Raw genomic sequence first — 23,048 nt, 5'->3', positions numbered from 1 at the left:
TGATCTAATTCAAACGTCTCGATGATTTTGTTTCCATGATTCACTAAGTCGGTATATCGCCTTAATCATTAAGTTCCCATGCCTTAGTAACTAGTTTCTATGCGTTAGGATCTCGTTCCCACGCCTTAATAAGTCGTGGCCACGCCCTAATTTTTTTAAAAAAAGCTGTGTCACCAGCAGTATTTACCACATGAATGGGGTAGTAATTTATCCTGCTCTTAGGCCCACAAAAACAACTGAGAATGATAGTGAATTCATGTAGATAGCTACATTAATGTAGTTAGCTACATTAATTCACTAATTCACTAACTGAAATAAATGGGGTGATAATTTATCCTGTTAGTTAAGTGAATGACTGAGCTCTCCTACACTGAGGTAACGTATTGCCCCTCGTTTGTTTTAAGCTGCTTTGGTCAAGACATTTGAAAAAGGAGTCAAAACAAAGCGTGGCACGGACAATTGTTTTTTGCTTCCAGGCAGGAACTTTGTCAGAGACAGAGGCACATGCTGCTAAATATTGTTTCCCCTGAGATGTATTCACCAAACAGGATGAGGCTGCTTGAGTAAGCCATTCGGTTTACGGCTGCACATTGCATGCCTACTTCTGGACAACTTCTGGGCTTGGAGATGAACGGAATATAACTTTATCTTTCGAAGACTGCGTGACGATGCGTTTGCTACTCCTGACGCTGTACGCTCTCCTTGGTGCTGTAAGAACGAAGCACGCGACCACCAGGTGCACAGACAACGCTTGTTTCACATTTCATAAAGACAACAAAACGTTTGAGCTGGCCAGTCAAGACTGCGTCGAAAACGGCGGATACTTGATTACAATAAGAAATGCTGTCGAATTAAACGATGTGAAGTCAATCGTTTCTTTAAAAAGAAAGCTTCCTTACGAGGAAAAAATCTGGATAGGACTAAAGTTGGAAAAGGGGAAATGTATGATCAATGATGAAAGCTTGCATGGCTTTAAATGGATCTCGGGTAACACAGACTCCGCGTACTCCAATTGGAACAAGAAACCCAGCAGCACATGTACAGAAGAGCGATGCGTTTCCATTTACTCAGAGGAGCTCAAATGGAGAGATGGGTCGTGTAAAGACAGTGCGTTTTATATGTGTAAGTTTATTATCAATGGAATGTGCAAACCCCCGTTGTTATGGGGGCTGGGAGAAGTTAATTATACTCTGCCATTCTCAAAGCTAATAAAACAAGATGAGGGATTCACGATGTTGCCGTTTGGCACATTTGCTGAAATAAGCTGCGCCGATACTGGTGAGCGCCTTCATACGGTGTGTAAAGACACAGACACTGGTTTTGTTTGGGAAAAACCTGGACCTTTTTGCATCTCAGGCAAAAGAAGCTGCAGAAATAACAACGGAGGTTGTGATCACCTTTGTTCTGAGAACGATGGTACAGGGGTTGGCTGTGAATGCAAAGAGGGATATTACCTCGGTGATGACAAAGTCACTTGTATCCTGCGGGACAACTGCCATAACAACCCTTGCGAGTCCGTCTGCGTATCGAATTCGACTGGATTTTCATGTCGATGTAAAGACGGCTTTCAGCTGGCCGAAGACCAAACCAGTTGTGTTGACGTGGACGAATGTCGTCAAAATGTCTGTGGTGGCCAAATATGTCACAACGATCAAGGCACCTATAAGTGTGAATGTAAAAAAGGGTTTAAAGACGTGGGTGGCAAATGCGAGGATATTGATGAATGCTCTGAATCCACATGTAAACCCAACGCAGAGTGCTTAAATTCAGAGGGCTCCTTCACCTGCTTCTGCCCCAGGGGTTTCAGGGACTCGGACAATGGTGAGAAATGTACAGATGTCGATGAATGTCTAAATTCTCCTTGTACAGATAAGTGCACTAATACAATCGGCAGCTACACGTGCTCCTGTGGCGCAAACCACCGTTTAGCTGACGATGGAATTAGTTGTATCCCCGATCAAAACCAAATCTTTCCCATTTCCACTTCGAAAGAACCATTTGATTCTACTACAGTAGCTGCACGTCTTACTGAAGAGGCGGCTAATGAAAGAAACAGTGTTCACAAGGACAGTTCACAACGAACTTTTTTGGTTTGGGTGTGTGTCTTGGGCACAGTGATTCCACTGTTACTTCTAATTGTGCTCACGTTTGTTATCTCATTACATCGCTGGCACCGTTCACGGGAAGACGCAAGGAAGAAAAATACCACTGCTGACGGATACTGCTGGGTGTCCTCTGGGGTCTCACTTCAAACGGAATCAGAACACAACTGAATTTATTAATGCGATGCAGACTACGTCAGGCTTATTATCGTTAACCTTGGGATAAAATTAAGCCTGCTGTTTTATTGGGGAGGCTAATTATTGCATACAATTCATTGTATTCAATTATCAGTGTAAATAAAAAAAATACTTTGTCTATTTCAAGCATAGACTTTAACTTCAAATACATTCTTAATGATTTAATCACTGTGCTACTTGAGTGAACAAGAAAATATTTTGTTAACAGCCTCTGTGATAGCTCAGTGGTTAAGGTACTTGACTTGAAATTGGAAGGTTGCTGTTTCTAGTCTCTCCACTGCCAAATTGCCACTGTTTGGCCCCTGAGCAAGGCCCTTAACCCTCAATTGCTCAAGTTATATTCAGTCATAATTGTAAGTCGCTTTGGATAAAAGCGTCAGCTAAATACCATAAAATATACGTCAGTCTTGGACATAATTCATTCACCATGACCGAGATATCCACCATAAGCAGAGTGGAAACATGAAGGTAATCAGAAACTGTTGTGTTTGTAGCACTTCGTTTAACACACAGCGCATGTTGGCTTGATTTGTCCTGCTATCATTATATCAATTTATCTGGTGGTGGTGGATATTGAAAGTTAATAAAAACAGCTGATTTGACATGCTTTCAACACTTCTCAGTAGCAGATGCGTAGCTCCCACTTTACAATTACAGTTTTATCATCCAGTTACATGGGTTGAAATGTGCATACGAATGCACAGAGCGCACTCTCAACCGGAAACCTCCGCCTCCTGGGGGACTGAATTGGGTACAGCAAGTAGAGAGAGGAAAGAGCGCCCCCCTTTCTCTCTCTCTCTCTCTCTCTCTCTCTCTCTCTCTCTCTCTCTCTCTCTCTCTCTCTCTCTCTCTCTCTCTCTCTCTCTCTCTCTCTCTCTCTCTCTCTCTATCTATCTATCTAAGGTCTATGCTAAACCTGTGCTTGCATGAAGGGTTTCCAAAGACTTTAAATCTACACCAAGTTGCCATTTCATTAGGTTAAGGTACTATATAGCTGTATAGGGGCTACCAGTACTTTTTTTGGTCAATTCACAGATATTAATTGACAGATGGTAACCTGAGCTCTGACGTTATGCCTTGTTTTATGTGTCCTCTTTCATTAATGTGTTAGTTTTTTTAAATGCCCAAATAAAGTGATCAGTCTATGTATATTAAAGAGGACAATCATTTACCCTCTAGCTAGATAGCCTGAAGATAAACCTGAAAATTGATGTTCTTACACAGGCCACAAAACTCCAGTAGAGTCAGTCCACTGTCTTCTAAATACAACACCAGCAATAATTTTAAAAATTGGCTTGGAACTGCTATAATAGAAAGCACCCTTTAGCTATACAGACTAGTAGCCTACATAATAACGTGGCCACTTAGTCTAGAGTGTTATATGAATATGTAATATAGGCAGTTAGAGTTTCAAAACATCTGTGGTTATTTGCACAGAGCCCTATTGGTTTCAGGGAAGCAAAATATGACAGCCAACATTTTAAAGCAATACCAAGTGACAGGATTACCATTTGGTTGTTCTATAAACCAAGTGTAATTTTAGTCTAGAAGCTGTATGTCTTGCTCATTATTACAGTAGTAATACATACAGGGCTATGGGTGTTGGTCCTATGACTATTATATTCCAACAAGGAATAGTTGACATTACCCAGAAATGCCACAGTTCTGACTAGGAGGGGTTTCCTTCCTCTCTCTAATCTTCCCTTCTATTCGTCCTCATTTCAAAAGGCTGGGACTACCAGTGTTTAAAGGTTTGAGCTTCACTCCTGCATTTTGGTTTGCACATGAGGGCTGTAATTCACTTTTCATATGGTAAAAGATTTTACTGTCTCCATCAAGGTGTGAAGAATGAAGTACTACAGACAAGTCTTGTTATGTGTCATTTTAATTGATTTACACGTCGGACATACCATGCGTTGGGCATGCTCAGAAGATTTAAAAAAATGTACAACTATCCAGCGGATTCCCGGTACCTTCACCACTGCCCAGGACGAGTGCATAGCAAAGGGCGGTAACTTAATTCAAGTACGGTCTAAGTATTCGAATGAAACTGTTGCTGCCTTGGTTAATAAGACTTCTGGAAACTTCTGGATTGGCGGTCTACGCGAAGGAAAGTGTCCAACTTTTTCGACTAATGTACAAGGTGATTCTCAGGTAACTCTTAAAACAGGACATGAAAAGGTTTTCTGTTCTCCAAAGTGCATATCGGTTTCCAGTAGCGGAACGTGGTTTGAGAGACCATGCAACGAAAGTATAGACGGATTTTTATGTGACAATGTTCGTTGGGACAGCTGGCCATTGGATATGACGTCGAAAGTAGTAATACTCGGCAAAAAAGATTGTAGTCTAAGTCCTTGTGAAAAAAATTGCGATGTAGTCCGTAGTGGGTACATGTGTTCATGTTGGAAGCATTTCAGGCCAAGTAGAAAAAATCCTCGATTGTGTGAGTTTTATTGTACAACGCCCACGTGCTTACCGATGTGTTATCATAGTACAGCATGCGATTGTCCTGATGGTTTCGTGAAAGATGAGGGCAATTGTACGGACATAGACGAATGTAAATCAAATCACAACTGTGCTAAAACATGCGTAAATACAATTGGAAGTTATACGTGTTCGTGCGATGGAGGCTTTGTGCTTGTAAATGGATCTGAATGTGTTCTGAGAATTTCTATGAGTCCAAACCAGATTAATGAATCCTCTCAGTTTAGTCCTGTGTCCACAGCTACCTCGGGGGAGTATGTGGGCCTTACAGTCTTCGCTGTGGTGGCACTCGTTCTCCTGGTGGTACTTATATATTATTTACGTAAGCGTAAAAATGAAACCCAGTCCGACGGGATTGTGAATTACACAGACGCTTAGTCTAAACAAGGGCTCTAGTTGCAAGGACAAAGTTAATAACATTAATGACCACTAAATAGTAATTATCATTTCATATGTTTATAATTATATGATCATGGATACATGTTATTTCGTTTTATTGTTCAATGTTACATGTCTGTGTTCTTAAAAATAATTTGTATGTACTTTTCTGTTTGGTTAGTAACCTACACTGTCAAAATGTAGTAATGTAATCAGAGTTGTTCTTCACCTGGGGGTTAAATCATCATTCTCTCAAGTGGCCTGTTATTACTCAGCCAATGGATTTGGTAAGAAGCTAGAGATATGTGTATGTATGCTGCTGAACGTGTTTTCAAATAGAAGGTTTTTGTCTTTAATTATGAAACATAACCTCTAATTGCATTGCTTTATATGTAAATCTGAATGAAAACCTTTCTCCTGGGTTGAGTTGTCATGTGTGACGGGAAAACGTCACAGATCACAAAATGTGTAGAATGTAAGCATGTTTGCATTTACTTGAGTTTTCTTGTATTTTAGCTCCCGTCAGATGAGCTGGCCTTTTTTCTGCAAAACACAATAAATTAATAATTGGATTTCTCAGAGTTGCCACCTTTTGTGTTATTAACAGCACGAGCCATTCATCTATCAGGATTCAGCAAGAAATCACCTGTTTTCCCAGTCTCTTAACTGATTGAATTAAAATAATTGATTTCGAAGCATAGACAACCACGACAAACCTGACTAACGGCAGCACTTAAAATTTCTAAGATGTGTGCGTTGCAGTCCTATTAAAATGCAAATTATTTTTATTACATATTACCTGGTTTTCTATTTGAATATGAATGACGAAAACAATATTCTCTGTATGGAGTTTTGGTTTAAACGTGACTTTAGTGCAATCAAACTAAACAGTACTTTGACCTGAAAACTTCAATAACTCATTTCGTGTCACGAGGAAGCCTCACCTACGAACAAGAGAAAAGTCTTCGTTTCTTTTCTGTTAAATACGTATCTAAACAAACAGACAAAATAAGATCAAAAGTGGGATATCTACATAAGTGTTTGTTTATCTGCAACAATTAAACCTGACACGGGAGAACAAGGCGGAACTGATTCTCAAAGCACGACAATTTCGGTAAGAGTTCGTCCTCTTTCTATGAAGTAGACTATCCGTGAGTGCTCAGATTTTTTCGGAGCTTCGCCGACCTTGGTTTAAAACAAAGAGAGGTAGCATGTATACTAGCGGCGCAGGTGACGCATTTTTCATCATCGAGTAGACAACCCTACGACTAAAATAGGAAGAACGTATCAACGTATTGTACGGGCCTACCGATCATGCGTTATAAATGATAGGGGATGAAGGATTACGAAGCGCTGGCATGTTCTTTGTTTTTTTACGCATAGCCTACCATGGCGATTTATTTGTCATCACGCTCTGCGCGGTGGCGATGCGATCCTAGTGGGCTGATGACCCACGGCACAGAAGATCTACGGCGTTGACGTTTTACTCCGCTTTTTCTTGTTATTATTATAATTTCAGAGCACGGACGCCAGATGAATCTGACTCGGTGAAAGATGTATCAACATGCTGATAGACAAGGAAAGACATCTCCATTTGTCCGCATTGCTGTCTACGGCCAGTTTCTTATGATATTCACCATCCCCCCTCTTCAACTGGTCACCGCCTTCCCGGACCCTACAATAGGTAAGAAGCTTTATACACAAAATGTAACCTACACTCCAGTACACTCATCCAGTCGTCACGAGGAAGCTTCGCCTACGAATAACAAACAAATCTCAGCTATACACATTAAACAAGCTGTTACGCGAAGTAATAACAGTATAATATTTTACTAGCTAGCCTGTGGGAAACATCGAGGATGAATCATCACTATAGGTGATTTTTAAAGACCCGCATAGTCTTCTTTGTTTGTACGTGGCTGCCTGGCCTTGTGCCTAGCCTACTCCAATGCCCGTGCTCTGTATCTAGGACCATCTCAATGCTGCGCTAGTTTGCCAAATGTGACTCTACACAAGCATTTCACAAGCGTTCGTCTGTTGGTCAGCAGTTTTAAAAAGAATCACTCTCAATTAATTGTGTGGTGTGCAATTTTCAGTAGAGCAGTTTTGCAGAGATCCTGGTGTTCCAGGGCATGGAAGCAGAACACCAGGTTCTGGGGTCTTCTTTGAGGATGCAGTTGCCAGATTCTCTTGTGCTGAGGGATACAGACTAAAAGGAGCAGCAAAGATCACCTGTACACGTTTCCATAATGGATCAGTGGGATGGAGACCAAGCCTTAAACCAGTGTGCCTTCCAGACGGTGAGTAAAAGTTACATTAGAGGATACTGTTGTAAAACAACAATAACAAGACACTTTCTGATATTTAAGCACTTCCTGACCAAATTCAGGATTCAGGGAGTTTTGTTGCATTGTTGCTGTGACCCTGCTTCTTGATTTGCCTTAAACCTGAAGGTGCGGTATGCAGAAGTCTTACCTAGATAACAATAATACATAAAAGGGCCGACTACACATAGATACCCAAAGAAACATTTTTAAAACTATGGGCTCAGTGTTGGGAGTATGCTATGTGAGAAAACTGGTTTATTGTGCTGTCCTTAGGAGCAGATTCAATTGCAGGTAAACAGAAGTGATTGAGAAACATTTTGCACTTAACCATGTAAAAACTTAAGTATTTTAGCATTTTTAGCATGTTACACATTGTTATGGTTACAGTTTATGCGAATTTGTGCAGTTAATCATGAGATCTGGTTGACTTTGTCTAAATGATCACTGTCATTAAACAAACAAACAAAAAATGTTTGGTTAATGTCAACATTCACTTATGTCATTCAATCATGTAATTCATAGATTGTCTTCCTCCCTACATTGAGGATGCTGATGTTGCGAATAAGACCTACAGACCTGGGGATAACCTTGTTCTAAGCTGTCATGAGGGATTTCAGATCCGATATCCTGACATGGATAACATGGAGTCAGTGTGCCAAGAGGATGGAACATGGGACAATCAACCCATGTGTCAAGGTATGATGTAATCTGATCATAAACTGCACCTGCTTGTGTACTGCCCTTAAAAAAGTCACAGAAAATCAGTGTACTGCATCACACCAGACACACCTTTCATTATATTTTCATCAACGTTAAATAATCTACACAGATAAAGTTCTCCTTAAGAAGCACTTTTAAAGCACAGTTTGTACTGGAACCCCATATGCACAGTTTATAGTGAGGTCTATCTGTTCCTCTGGCCCGTCTCTGTGTCTAATCTCTCAGGCTGCCTGCGGCCCCTGCTTCCTCTGCATAGTTACATGAACATCTCTGAGATGGAGTTCTCTGTGCCAGTTGGAACAGTGGTGCACTACCAGTGTTTCCCTGGTTACAAGCTGGAGGGCTCAGAATTACTGGAATGCATGTATAACCTCATCTGGTCAGACGTGCCACCCCGGTGCCTTGATGTCGAAGGTGATCTGTCACAACTATGTTGCAAAGCCTCCATACTACTGTAGTTATAATTATGGAAATATCAGACCAGCTGCTGGTTACATGGGTGAATGTAAATCTGGTTTCTCATGTGCCAGTTTTATGTTTGTATGTTGATATGGGATGTTAGAGATATCACATTTGTAGATGCCATGTAAAGAAGGTGTTTTATGGTGGTTTAGTGATATGCACTACGTGCCTATAATTAGAGAACAGTCACTACGATGTAAACCATGGTCAAATACAAAAAAACCTTTTAGAGAAATACCTAATACTAGCTTTATTTCTTTATTATTTTCCAGCATGTCCCTTACCTCCAATGGTAGAGCATGGCGATTACATGTGCCATCCAGAGCCGTGTAACCGCTATATCCATGGAACCGTGGTAGAGTTCTACTGTGATCCTGGCTATTCGCTAGCCAATGATTACAAATATATCACCTGTCTTTATGGACAGTGGTTTCCTCAGATGCAAATATACTGCATTCACGATGGTAGGTCTAGTCACGTGCTGCCCAAGATATGAAGAAAAACATTATGGAATTATTTGTTGTATACAGTGTATATGTAAATAAGCAATGATTAAATATAATGAAGTGTAATGGACCTCATGACAGTACACAAGACATAAGCCTGTGTAGACAACCCATGAATTCTTGCTCTGTTCCTCCAGACACCAGCTGGCCAGGCTTTCAGGAGTCCTTAGTGACAACATGGAAAGTGGTGGCATTCACTGCTTCCAGTGTGCTGCTAGCCCTGCTCCTAGTGATCATGGCAAAGGTGTTCCATTTCAAATGCAAACTCCGCCACAGTTCAAGGTTAGTGGTTTGATATAGGATAAATGAAAATGTATTTTAAAATGCAATGAAATAAACACTGCAAATCTTTCTTTCTTTCTTAGTGAAGAGCAAGAGGAATCCAGGGGCCCCAACGTCATAGTAGTGGATGGCGTTGCTGTACCCCTCCCGTCCTATGAGGAGGCAGTCAGTGGTCCAAATTACCAGCCACCACATATGCCGTCCCCTGCTGGTCCAGGTAGCGGCCAGCACTCGGACGAGCAAGACCCCCCTTCGTATCCGGGGCATGCAGAAAGTCCAAGCGATGCTCTGTTGGACAGCGGGGAGGGTGATTCATGTGACAACATCTCAGAGACATCAGAGTATCTACAAGCAACACATCCATCGTCATCACATGCTGTGGGGCTGAACAACGTGTCTGAGAAGACCAATGTGGTCACCTCCATGGAGGAGACTGCCTCCACAAGTCCCAGCGTAGATATAGCAGATGGTGAGGAGGCTGGAGCCCTTTTTAGCACAACTGTTCTTACAGACACACAATGTGTTGTGAGCTTATGGCATCTAATTGTAAATTGATCACTGTACCTCTGTGCTGTCTGATTGATTCTCTTTAGAAATTCCTCTTGTGGAGGACGGTGAAGAGGACTGCTGACACTGTAGATATCTACCATGACATTTGGATTTTCTTACTGCTGTATTTAAGCATTTTAGCACTCCACACTGTCATCACTTGATTAACATAGGCCTGTTTATTTCTCTTACTGAATGGCTGATCTTAAAAACGCACATTACATTAGCAGGACAAGTACAGGCAATAAGAGTCATATTTGTAATTTCTCATGCTTGGACCATGGGAAAAGCTATGCATTAATTGTTGAACAAATTGTTTCAGTGTAAATCATATATTATTTCTCAAAAATACAGCAGTTACCAAAGGGGAAATGAAAAATGGCCTCTAGACATTAAACTGAATTATGTGTTTTACTGGTTAACTTTATTAAGCTACGCTAGGCTTCAAATCTATACAACAGTAGATACATTGAAATACAATGCTATTAAATCACAATGAAAATATCTGAACTTGTTCTAATACAGAAAACCGAGAATGCAAAGTTTTTATTAAATGACACTTATAAATATGTCATTATAATTAAGTGTTATCTGATTATCAAATTTCACAAGTGTGTTTGCTGCTAACAATTCCAGGAATTATCATAATTAAATACAGGCTTTTGTAAATCATTTTGCAGTTTGTTTACTTAAGAAACTATTACCTCATCTTGACAACTGTGTTATTTCTATTTGCGACTTCTATTATTAAAGAGAGACAAACAAAACATACAAAGAGATCTTGTAAAAGGATTGAATAAACTTTAAGATCAGATCCAAATATATGACTAAAAAAATATTAAATTGTTTTATTCGGTATATACAACTCTGTAATGGATGAAACCCTTTTCTCTAGGTCCAAGAAAAGGATAGGCTATCCCTCAGTACCGCCATGTGAACGGAGCTAAATCCTGCCATGTAGGTGAACCTATAGATCTAGTCAATATTCTTTGTAACCAGAGATTCAACATCTTCTTTCAGCACTGTGCAATACAGTTTACATTTTTTTATGTCAAGGACTGTAATTCAACTCTAAGTACAATCTAAACTGTCCTTGCAGACTGATCCTTCTAAACAGATATGACATATATAGTAAGTAATATAAACATTCATTAAACACTATAATTTGTATTCCATTTTGTTTCCATTTGTCTCTGTAACCATTGCTGATGGTCACTGTCACAGTCACTATCATGGACAGTTTCTTTGCACAGCTGGTAAGGAATCTCTAAGTTCACTGAAACTCAGCTTTGCAGAGGAGCTGGTAGAGTGGTAGCTCCAGCACATGTAAGGCTGTAGCCTCAGCAGGAGACAAGTACATCTTCATAACCTCTCAGTGCCTCCCAGTGTATCTGCTTTTCTTGTCGGTCACCTCTGTATGAATGGCTTTGTGAATGGTATTTACTCAGTATATCTTACTTGTGGTTCTCTGTAGGCATGTCCCAGTTCCTTTGTGTCCTTCAAGGCTTTCAGTATTCTCAGAGTTTTCCTAAAGGCCAATGGAGTATTATGAAGCACAGTTATTTATAATATTTATAATCAAAGATGGCAAGAGCGTGAGATGGCAAGAGTGAACAACTACAGGTTTACAGATGAGATTCTCTATTTATTTATTGTTCCGCTAATCTGAAAATGTACTACATCCATGCACATCTTATATAAACTGTGGTAACTAATCCTGTGGTAAATTTATTATGGAGACCTAAAATGGCACTGAGATACTGCTGATTACATTCAACTGGAGTAGGTAACATAGCTAAATAATATAATTGGTTAGCTATAATTAACTATATAAGTTTCTTTTTTTCTTACTACTCAGTGTTATGAAGTAAGTGGAAAATCCATGATAACTAAATTATATTTTCCCAGGAAACATTTTTTTATAAATTGTTATACTTCACAATGACAGGGCATGTCTTCTTTAGATTGGATGAGGACACTAGGTGGCACAAGTGATCCAAAAATTTAGTTTCATTGCACTGCAACTCTACGCTAGGCAACCGCAGTAACGGAGCAATCGCAACAAGATTTGTTTTAATCGAACCCAAGCTACCAAGTCATCGTTTAATATTCTAAACAATGCGGTTCAATAGAGTAAACGTGAATGCTTCCTTTCGAACTCTGGTACATACCAAATGTCATGGACTGGGGTTTTGTGAAGAGGTTGGGGATAAAAGCCATCGTTCTACCCTTCCCGCTAAGCATGCAGGCCCTGGACAGGGGCCCTGTAGGCTCGGGTTACATTACGCATGTCACTCCCCATGTCCTTGTAACCGACAGGTTGCTGCAGACGGTGCTTTCCTAACGAGGCTCTGCCGCTCCAATCAACCTCTATAGAAAGCCCCGGAGTAGACAAGCAGGTCACCATTCCCCAGGAGTACAGGTTTTCAGTCCCACAAAAACCACACAGCCCCCCCCCATTGGGACTGGGATTGCACCATTACTCTCAAGGAGGGGGCTATACCCCCCCCAGGTGCAAAGTCTATCCCCTCTCCCAAGAGGAGGAGCAGGGGATAGAGCAATACAACACAGAGGCACTAGAACAGGGGTACATCAGGCCCCTCTACCTCTCTTTTTCATGAAGAAGAAGGATGGGGGCCTGAGACCATGTGTAGATTACCTTGGGCTCAACAAACTGCTGGTTCAGTATTCTTATCCCCTCCCCCTGGTCTCAGCAGCGCTTAAGCAGCTGAGGAGAGCCAGGTACTTCACCATTCTAGACCTGCGCAGCGCGTACAATCTAATACGGGTTATAGAGGGGGACGAGTAGAAGACAGCGTTCAGCACGTCCACAGGCCATTACCAGTGTTTGGTCCTACCATAAGGTCTGGCCGCAGTTCCGTCCATTTTCCAGGCTTACATTAACGAGGTTCTGAGGGAGTTCTTGGGAAGATCCGTTGTCGCTTATATCGACAACATCCTGATCTATTCCTCCTCCTAGAAACAACATGTGCAGGCCGTGCTCCTGACCTTACTACGGAAACTACCTATACTGCATGGCAGAAAAATGTGAGTTCCACCATAAAGAAGGGGACTTCCTGGGTTACATCATCCAGGAGGGCTGTGTACGCATGCAACCAGGCAGTGAAGGCTTGGCTTGTTACAACAACCAGACCCAGAGAGATCGTTTGCGGTGGAGATGGACACTTCTGACATAGGAGTAGGCACAGTGTTGTCCCAACATACTGGAGAGAGAAGAGGGCTGAGACCCACTGCATACTTCTCTTGGAAGCTAAGCCCAGCAGAATGGAACTACAGTGTTGGGGACCATGAACTATTGGTGATGAAACTTGCTTTCGAGGAGTGGAGGCTCAAGGGAGTGAGACACCACTTCACAGTGTTCACCGACCACAAAAACCTGGAGTACCTCCAGACCACCAAAAGACTGAATGCTAGGCAAGCCCGGTGGTCAATCTTCTTTTCTAGGTTTAAGTTCCATGTCACCTATAGGCCTGGGGACAAAAACACCAGGGCTGATGCGCTCTCCTGACAACACAACGCAGAGGCCCTATTGACAAGTTTGGAACTTGTTCTCTCCCCATCATGCTTTCTTGCATCTCTGGAATGGGACCTCGACCGACAAATAGAGGCAGCTAACCCACATTCACAATGTCCACCCAACCGCCTCTACGTACCGCCTAGACATCGGGGTTCTCTTATTACATGGGCGCATACCTCAGTGGGAACGGGACACTCTGGCACTACACGTACAGGGCAGCTGATAGGCGCGCTATTGGTGGCCTGCTATGAACAAAGACGTGGTGAAGTATGTGGCTTCTTGCGTGGACTACACCGTCAGCAAAACACCACACATTCCACCCGCAGGTAAGCTACTCCCCCTGCCTACTCCTCTATGACCCTGGTCTCACCTCACGATGGATTTCAGTACCAACTTACCTGTCTCTGAGGGTAACACAGTTATACTGACAATAGTTGACAGGATTTCAAAGATGGTCCAATTTATCCGTTTGGTGGCCCTGCCCACTGTGTTGGAGACAGCTGACCTGCTGTTCCGCCAGGTGTTCAGGCAGTTTGGCTTGCCTGAGAACATCGTTTCAGACCGAGGCCTTCAGTTCACGTCTTGAGTGTTGAAGGAACTGCTGGGCAAGCTCAACATCACGGTCAGCCTAAAGTCCGCCTACCACCCACAGGCCAACGGACGAGTGGAAAGGGTCAACCAGGAACTAGGCAAGTTCCTCTGTTTATACAGCCAACAACACCCTGCGACGTGGAGCTTGTACCTTCCCTGGCCGAAATACATGCAAAATTCTCTGCGTCACACAGGAACTGGCCTTACTCCCTTTGAGTGCATTCTAGGGTACCAACTGCCGCTCTACCCCGGAATACCCCTGTGCCAGACCAGCTGGTGGTAGGAAAATGGTGTAGAGAGAGCGAACGGTCCTGGTAGGAGACATATCAGTGATTACGCAAGACGATCGCGACTTACAAGAGGAAGCCGGATCGGAGACGTGGGGAGACCCCATCATATGCGCTTGGGCAGAAGGTGTGGGTCACAATCAGGGATGGCCACGCTGGCAGCACTGGCAGCACTAGCCGCAAGGTATGAGGGCCCATACACCATCACGGAAAAAATCAACGAGGTGACCTACCGGATTGGCCTGACGGGGAGTAGTTGGGCATCCCGGGCCTTCCACATTTCGGAACTAAAGCCTGTGACGGGGGGTCCCCTTGCCAAGGAAGGCGATGCCTCGGGCAACCCACCTCCACTTCTGGAGATGGAAGAGGGCCTGGCATACAAAGTACGGACCCTGCTCGATTCCCGGCAGAGAGGAAAAGGTTTGCAATAATTAATTAGATTTGGGATTTGAAGTATCAAACACCAATTTCCACTTTAAAACATTTATAGATCCTCCATAGCTTAGTGTCAGTACATTATTCAGTAGAAGCTTAAGTTATATTCATGGATCTTCTTACAACTTTAAACCAATCAGTAGAATACATGGGGCAGGTCACTCAGCCTATCTAATGTATCTAACGTATCAAAAATAAATAACTAAACAAGATTGATATAATTCTTTACATAGCTAATAAAAGTTAGAATTAGTTATAACAATTATATCTGCAGTAATTGTTCAAATTCTTCTGCTCAGATGTAGGCCTATTAAAGAAAAGCAGGTGTTATGTCCACCTGTATGTCTATAAGCTGTGTTCCAGGTTTTGCCTCTTCCTCTCTGGTGTCCCCCATCCTGATCCACACCAGGTCTTCCGGTGATCTGAGGACAATATAAAAGGAAGAGGAAGTGACAAAGAGCTTAGCTGAGGGCTCATTGGAGAAGAGTTTGGACGTGTGGGTTTGGACTTGTTGCTACAGTTTGAGCTTGTTTGCTAGACTTTGTGTATGACTTTGGATTTACCCCTTGATTTACAGTTTGTTTTGCCCTTGGTTGATTGCTGCATAATATGTTTCTTGTATCTTGTATGTATATTGTCTATATATTTTATATGCTGGTGGTAGGGAGTGGCTGCCATTTTGTCTGGGTGTGGGTTTATCTTTGTTTCTAACAGTGTAGTCATTTTGTTTTGTTAGCTTAATCAGTCATCGTTTTGTGTCTAATGTTGTTTTCTTTGTTGTGTTGGCCTTGGTCACTCCTGATGTGATGGCACCAGTTTCTTGTCTCTAAACACCAAAAATGTGTAAATACACCAGATTTTTGCTGTCAACTTTGCCTGGTTGTTCATTCCGTTACTCATTTCTACTGTTGTACTACTCAAAACCTCATGTTACGGCCTTCCAGCCTAGACAGGGTCATAACATAACTGGGGGCTCGTCCTTTGTTCTCTTTTTTCTTTGCCTTGTTTGTTTGTTTTTTTGTTTTTTTTTCTATGCTGGTTGGTGTTCTCTTGTGGGTGGGGTGGCTGTGTGTAGTTTGGGTTTTGCTGTAGTGTGTTGGGACCATTTTTGTTAGAATGGAGAGGTTTTGACTTGTCTGGTTTTACTCTTTGTTCTACCCTGGACCTGTGTAGAAAGGCAAACCTGTTACTACTAGCAGATTTCTTTGATATTGTGGTGACCTGTTCAGTCACAAAATGGGAAATCAAGAGAGTCTTAGAGGCCTGCTAAGTACGAGAGGGAATTTTGTCAGAGCGAGGTGGTCCTGTTGGTGTTGCAGTGAACCTGAGACAGCGCATGTCAATGGTGGAAACCAGAGACGACTCTGGTCAGCTCATGCATAGAGCCTCAGGTCATTCAGTTTCCTGGTGGTGACCTGATTCTGGCTTTGAAGCTAAAGGAAGCGGAGCTGGAAATCAAGAGGCAGGAGCATGAGACAGAGCTACTGAGGGTTCAAGTCTTACAGCTTGAGGTTGAAAAGGCAGATAAGGAGGCAGGGCATGGGTCTGGAGGGTCCTATTCCTTGGCTCCAGAAGTTCTCCCCTATACCAAATGGCTCAGCTAACGGCAGTACCCGGGTACGCAAACCATGCCTGCCAAGATCGCGCACTACTTCTGTATCCGCTACACCAGGGGCACATGGATTTGATTTCTGCCAGCAGAGAAGTTTGGTACCAGCATTTCGGGATGATGAGGTAGATGCATATTTTTCTATGTTGAAAGTATTGCCACAGCATTAAATTGGCCTAAGGATCTTTTGGCCACTCATGCTCCAGTGCAAGTTAGGGGGAAAAGCACTAGTGAGCAGTGAATTCTGCTGCTACTATGGCAGATGAATTTGTTCTAAGTCACAAAACTGAGTACCTATGTGACTACAAGTCTGCCTAGTCCTAGTCCCTGCAAAACCCTGAAACCACCACGAGCACCTGTCTCCTCTCCCACAGTGGAAATAAGGGAGTATTTTTATTGTCATGAAAAAGAGCACATCATTGCATCTTGTCCAGCCCTACAACACAAAGCATCAAGAGCAGCTAAGAAAATAAATGCGATGCGTGTTCTATGCTCAGATACAATTGAATGTGTAGAACCTGCTTTTCAGACCTTTATTTTCCAAGGTTCTGTCTCTCACTGATGATGGACAACGGCCAATCACAGGATTAAGGGATACTGGTGCTGGTGTGTCCCTGATATTGGAAAGTGTGTTGCCATTGTCATCAGACACATAGTGGTAACAATGTGTTGGTGAAGGACTAAGTGCTATGAGGCTTCCTGTACATAATCTGTACCTACGCTCAAGTGTGTATTCAGGGCCAACTAAAGTGGTACACCACATATGGGCAGTTCAGATTGTATCATTCAATTTGGGTAATGACATAGCTGGTGGTATGGTGTTCCCTGTGCCCAAGGTAATGGAGAATCCTGTGGAGGTTAGTGAGTCTACACAAGAGGCATTAGGCACACTTACTGCTTGTTTTGACCTGTGCCATTAGGTCATGATGTACCTGTGTTTTCAGCACCTAAAGAAAATGTTGTGCCCATTGTTCCTGATCCTGAGATGCCAGATCTAATGTCACAAAAGGAGCTGGCCTGTGGCTCAGAGAGCAGACAGCACCCATTTACATTCCTTCACTCTTGCACATAAACAAGGAGAAAAAGCTAAAGGATATACCAATGAGTATTACATTGAAAATGAAGTGCTAATGCAGAAGTGGTCTTCGACTGACCCTACTGAAAAGTGAAACACAGTGACTCAAATAGTGGTACCAGCTAAATACTGTGCCCATATCTGTTTTTAGCACGATTACCCATTGTCAGGTCATCTGGGTGTGCGAAAGACCACACAGCGGATTTTGAGACATTTCTTTTGGCCGTCAATCCGAAAAGATGTAGTGAACTACTATCGGTCTTGCCATACATGCCAACTGGTTGGGAAACCAAACCAGGTTATTTCCCCTGCACCTTTGGTTCCAATGCCTGTGGTTGGTAAACCCTTTTTGAACGAGTTCTCATAGATTGTATAGGTGCCCTGCCAAAGTTATGGGCAGGACATCATTACTTGTTGATTTTAATGTGCACCACCACTAGGTACCCAGAAGCGATCCCCCTTTTGTTCATTTAAATCTAAAGCTGTGATTAAAGCATTGATTAAGTTCTGTACTACCTTTTGGCCTACCTAAATATATCCAATCTGACAGCGGGACTAACTTCACCTCAAACCTATTTGCTCAAGTAACGCTCAAGTTAAATATCCAACACCACTTGTCCAGTGCATATCACCCTGAGTCTCGGGGTGCAATGGAAAGGTTCCATCAAACTTTTAAAAACATGCTGAATATGATAGAGTGAGATGAAGGTGTTCCTCTGCTCCTTTTTGCTATCTGTGACAGTTCAAGAGTTTTTGGGGTTCAGCCCTAATGCATTATTTTTTGGATGCACAGTATGTGGTCCATTGAAGGTTTTATATGACCAATGGTTGTCATCCAGTCCCTGAAATAGTGTCCATCTTTGTGATTTTGCTGCCAAATTACATAATCGATTGCACTTTCTTCAACAACTAGCCAAACACAATCTTAATTACTCTCAGGCAGCTATGAAGGCAATTTATAACTGAAAAGCTGTTGGTCGTTCATTTGAGGTGGGTGATGAGGTGTTAGCCCTTTTGCCTCTGTTGGGATCTTCCTTAAGTGCACACTTTGCAGGTCCCTATGTGATTGTCCCCTACCAATTATGTTTTGGCTACCCCTGATCATAGACAAAAGATGTGTATGTGTCATATTAATTTGCTAAAGCCCTATGTGGAGCGAGATGTGGTTTCCTCGTCATCATTAATCCCTTGTACACTGGCTATGGTTACAGTTGCTGCTGAGTATTCCCCTGAGCAAGACGGGTTACACCTGGCTCGCAACTCTCTACCCAACTCAGAAGCCCTACGATGTCTCCCAGAGAAGCTGTCAGACTTGTCACCCTCAGCTAGGGATGACCTGCATGCTTTGATTGAGAGACTCCCTACCACCTGGGGCTATATAAAGAACTTATGTATAGTGCAGTGGCCCAGTATTTCTTGTTGTAAGATAGCCAGGGATGAGGTGCTTCACATTAGTGGAGTGTGAGGTTGCACCTGTGAGTGATCATTAACTTAATGCTACCCTTTTAAAAGGGAGTGAGCACTGCCTGGAGGGAGATAAGAGAAACTAGAGTCGGGGCAGGTGTGCTATAAGTGTATTTGGCTTGGGAGCTTGTCACTCACAACTTTGAGGTGTTGTTGCTGGCGATGAAGATAAGTAGTAAGGTGTGGTGTTGTCTGTGCCAGGAGGGGAGGAGAATGCCTCCTTTAGAAAGCCAAGTCTGGGAGTTGAGGACTAACTGCCATTTGGAGTGACTCATGTGGTCTGTTTTGACCATGAAGCTGGAGTTAAGTGAAGCAGTGTCATGAAGAAAAGTTTATCTTGGTGCTATCAGTTTAGATGGGGGGGTTCATTGGCTAAGTTATGTAAGGAGTTTTAAATTTCCATAGCATTTGTTTGTTGCTTTGTCTGTGTATTATGCTGAGTTTTGGGGAAGTAGTGTATGCTGAAGTGGGAGAAGCAAGCATGGCTACATGCTAATCTGTACAGACCAGCACTTCTGAACCTGGTCCTTGCCAGCTCCAAGTCTCTCACCAACAAGATGAATGAGGTCAGAGTGAAAACAACCCCTTATTGTGTTATGATCATCAGAGACATCTGGCTGAACAGCAACAATGCGATGCTGCTCTCAAGATAGCTGGCCCATGACAATGGTGTCGTCAGCAAACTTGACAATGATGGTGGAGCTGGAAGTGGCTGTGCAGTCATAGGTGTACAGTGAGTAGAGCAGGGGGCTTAGCACACAACCTTGAGGAGCTGCAATGCTGAGGGTGAGGATGGATGAGACACAGTTGCCCACCCATACTGATTGTGGTCTGTCTGTTAGGAAGTTGGAGATCCAGTTGCACAGGGATGTATGCAGTCCTAGATCCTCCAACTTAGTAGTGAGTAGGGAGGGGATGATAGTGTTAAATGCTTAACTGTAGTCGACAAACAGCATTTTAACATAATTACCCCTCCCGTTGTCCAGGTGGGTCAGTGTGGTGTGGAGTAGATGTGCAATTGCATCATCAGTGGAGCGGTTGTGGCGGTATGCAAACTGCAGTGGGTCCATGGAGGCTGGCAGTGAAGAGGTGATGAAGTCTTTGACTAGCTTTTCAAAGCACTTCATCACGACCGATGTGAGGGCAACAGGGCGGTAGTCATTGAGGTCGGAGGATCGAGGTTTCTTCGGGACAGGGATGATGGTGGATCGCTTGAAGCTGGACGGGACGATATCGAGCGTCAGGGAGAGATTGAAGATGTCGGTGAATACCGGGGCTAACTGATCTGCGCAGGCTTTGAGGACCCTCCCGCAGATACCGTCTGGTCCCACCGCCTTCCTGGTATTCACCCTTTTAAACACTCTCCTCAAGTCACTCTCCGTGATGATGAAAGGGCGCTGTTCTATGGTGGGCTCTGCGCATGCGCCGTTGGCTGCGCCGATAGTACCATTACCATTAGCACTAGCGCTGTTAGCATTGGCGCTGTTAGCATTTGCGCTGCTAGCATTAGCGCTGCTAGATGTAGCCTCGAAGCGAGCGAAGAATGTATTCAGCTCGTTCGCCAGAGACTCATCCGCACTCATCAGTCCGGAGGATGGCTCCTGTAGTCCGTGATCGTCCGTAGTCCCTGCCACAGTGATCTAGAGCCACTCTGCTCTAATCACTGCTCTAATCACTCTAATAATATGCTGTAAATTAATTCACCAATAAATCAGTGAAAAAATAAACTAAATAAGAAAAACAAACAAAAGTCACAATATTAGAAACTACTAGCTTTATTAAACAGCATGTTATTAAAGGGGAAGTTCACCTTATTTCATATAGAGATCTTCTAACTATTTACTTCAGGCAGGGTGTTAAAATAGATTACTAAAATTTAAATTTAAGTAAAGTCACCCCACATCTGCATAGAACTCTTAATGGTAAAATCCATATTACACACATTGTACACACATGACTCAGCTGACATAGTCAGAAATGTATCTTGCAATGATTTTGAGAACACATTTTCAGAAAAGGGCATTCATACAGAACAAAAACTGAAATTGGAGCATAATAGGGTTTTTATGTTCTGTTATGTTCTGACTGTTAGGAATGCCTTTTCTGAATAAGAGGTTGACAAATATAACATGAGATATATTGCTGACTATTTCAGCTGATGTATGTATGTTTGTATTTATTTTACCATTGTGTGGAGTTCTGTGGGGAGGGAGTGTAATCGTTTCGTTTTGGTTTATGTGTCAAAATAAGAGCATTTTTCAACGATCTAACTGAATGCATGAACAAGTGTGACAAACTTCAGGTCCACAAAATCCACAAAGAAAAAGGTTGTTTTTTGTTTGAGAATTATAAATACATGCAGTAATTACATTCACATTCTATTTGGTGTCTGAGAAGAGTACACATATAAAATGGGACCATACTATACAAACCTCTTTGTAAAATATTCATCAACTTTACCCTGGAGAAACCAACATTTTGTGAAACACATTCATATCAGCAGAATGAAGGATTTATCATTTCCAGGCATTTTAATTAAAATTTTAATACTAATGGATATTGCATTAATGACATATCTGTCCTTGGTGACAGATTTCATTCATATATATATATATATATATATAAAAAACACCAAAGACAAAAAACACCTGGCAGTGTTCTGTAGTAAGAGATGTAGAGATCTATATACAAGATTTATAGAAGGTTTCAGAGAAACAGGACAGAGCTCTTCAAGTAAACTGTTTCTGAATTTGTAAGAGGAGGAACAAGTTTCTAAAGAACAAAGTTACCTCAAAGTGCTACAACAACAAACCCAGTATCTGTGGTATTAATGCGTGTACTTCAGTCCAATCTTTCTGCAAAGGTGCCAGTGTAACTACAGGTTTTCAGTCCAACAGATCAGGAGCATACATGGTCAAAGACTGAGGTTAAAGACTGGGATCAACCAAATAAAAGAACAAAATCAGGTGTGCTCATTCTTTTGATTTTCCTACAATGGCTCTGTAAATCTGTAAATACAACATCCTTCCTGAGTTCTTTGATCACATTTGAAATAGTAGTGTTGGGCACCCCAAGTACAGCCAAGTTATCTTTAAAAAACATTTGATTGAGCAAGATGATAAATTTCCTGGAACTCTTCAGTGAGTGTGAGTAACTGATGCAAGTAAAAGTAGCTTAGCCTGAAATTTCAAATAAAATCAGCAAACAGTTCGTTTTTAAAGTGTTCAACTGGCTCAGTCAGAGAAACAGTGAAACAGAGGACGTTGGGATGAGTTTTCAAAGAATGCTTCATATATATGCTCAACAGAGCTGTTTTATGTGGTCTTGAGACATGTGATGTAGATTTCACACTAAATTCCTTCTCAAAACCCCTAAAAGGATATTTTACAGTATTTTTCTGCTTTATTAAAGTTTGAAAATGTAACCTGACACTGGCAATTCAAACTGGCAAATCAAAGGTCTGTCTGTTCAAACTTGGAACTTCTAACAAACCTTTGGTAACCTGAATTCTGTACAGATGTGACTTAAAGTCTGCAAACTTTCCAAATGCATAGGAACTTTTGGGTACCTCCCAGGTGAATGGGTAGTTTGGTGAATTACTGTTTTGTTTTATATGCTGTGTAAAAATTAGAATTGTATTGCTCTCATGGTTACACACTTAGCAATTATACAAGGCAAGTGATGTTAGCAATGCATCTTTAATCTTTGTATTTGTGAGGCATATTTGGGACAGTAGTTTTCATGAAAACATGCTATTTTGTGGTGAGCTGCTTACCAGAACAACAGCAAATGAATGCTATTGACTCAGTTACTGCCAAAACAGTAAAATGAAAAACTGCCTTCAAAACAGTTAAATTTAACAGTTAAATGTGAAAACGTATGCTGTCAATTCTAGGTGTTTTTGTGTATTATGTGAAACTCAGCATGTCCAGTTGCTGTATAATGAGGTTTGATGGCTATCAAGATGGTGGGTCATAAATTAAGTCCTACCTTGCTGATATACTTTCTGAACCACGTGAGCACTTGATCCAAGGCAAAAAC

The 23,048-nt window shown here is 42.1% G+C and overlaps 2 protein-coding genes across 5 annotated transcripts; both read left to right on the top strand.

Moving 5' to 3' along the window:
- Positions 1-239: 239 nt before the first annotated feature.
- On the top strand, positions 240-2,426 carry LOC113574147 (complement component C1q receptor). The gene has a single exon (XM_027004861.2). The coding sequence runs from the start codon at positions 669-671 to the stop codon at positions 2,271-2,273; it is 1,605 nt and encodes a 534-aa protein (XP_026860662.2). The 5' UTR covers positions 240-668; the 3' UTR covers positions 2,274-2,426.
- A 3,711-nt stretch (positions 2,427-6,137) lies between these two features.
- On the top strand, positions 6,138-10,677 carry susd4 (sushi domain containing 4). Of its 4 annotated transcripts, none has more exons than XM_027004802.2 (9): positions 6,138-6,276; positions 6,682-6,846; positions 7,259-7,462; positions 8,012-8,185; positions 8,435-8,623; positions 8,944-9,135; positions 9,315-9,459; positions 9,543-9,928; positions 10,053-10,677. In XM_027004802.2, the coding sequence occupies exons 2-9, from the start codon at positions 6,717-6,719 to the stop codon at positions 10,088-10,090; spliced, it is 1,458 nt and encodes a 485-aa protein (XP_026860603.2). In that variant the 5' UTR covers positions 6,138-6,276; positions 6,682-6,716; the 3' UTR covers positions 10,091-10,677. The 4 variants fall into 4 exon arrangements, with proteins under 4 accessions (XP_026860603.2, XP_026860604.2, XP_035388381.1 ...); XM_027004803.2 differs by lacking the exon at positions 6,138-6,276 and adding an exon at positions 6,378-6,392; XM_035532488.1 differs by lacking the exon at positions 6,138-6,276 and having other exon boundaries at positions 6,399-6,846; positions 7,262-7,462.
- The last annotated feature ends 12,371 nt before the right edge of the window (positions 10,678-23,048 follow it).

Source organism: Electrophorus electricus, chromosome 13 (assembly GCF_013358815.1).
Source record: "Electrophorus electricus isolate fEleEle1 chromosome 13, fEleEle1.pri, whole genome shotgun sequence".
Taxonomy (NCBI): domain Eukaryota; kingdom Metazoa; phylum Chordata; class Actinopteri; order Gymnotiformes; family Gymnotidae; genus Electrophorus; species Electrophorus electricus.
This window is presented reverse-complemented; position numbering and strand designations above follow the sequence as displayed.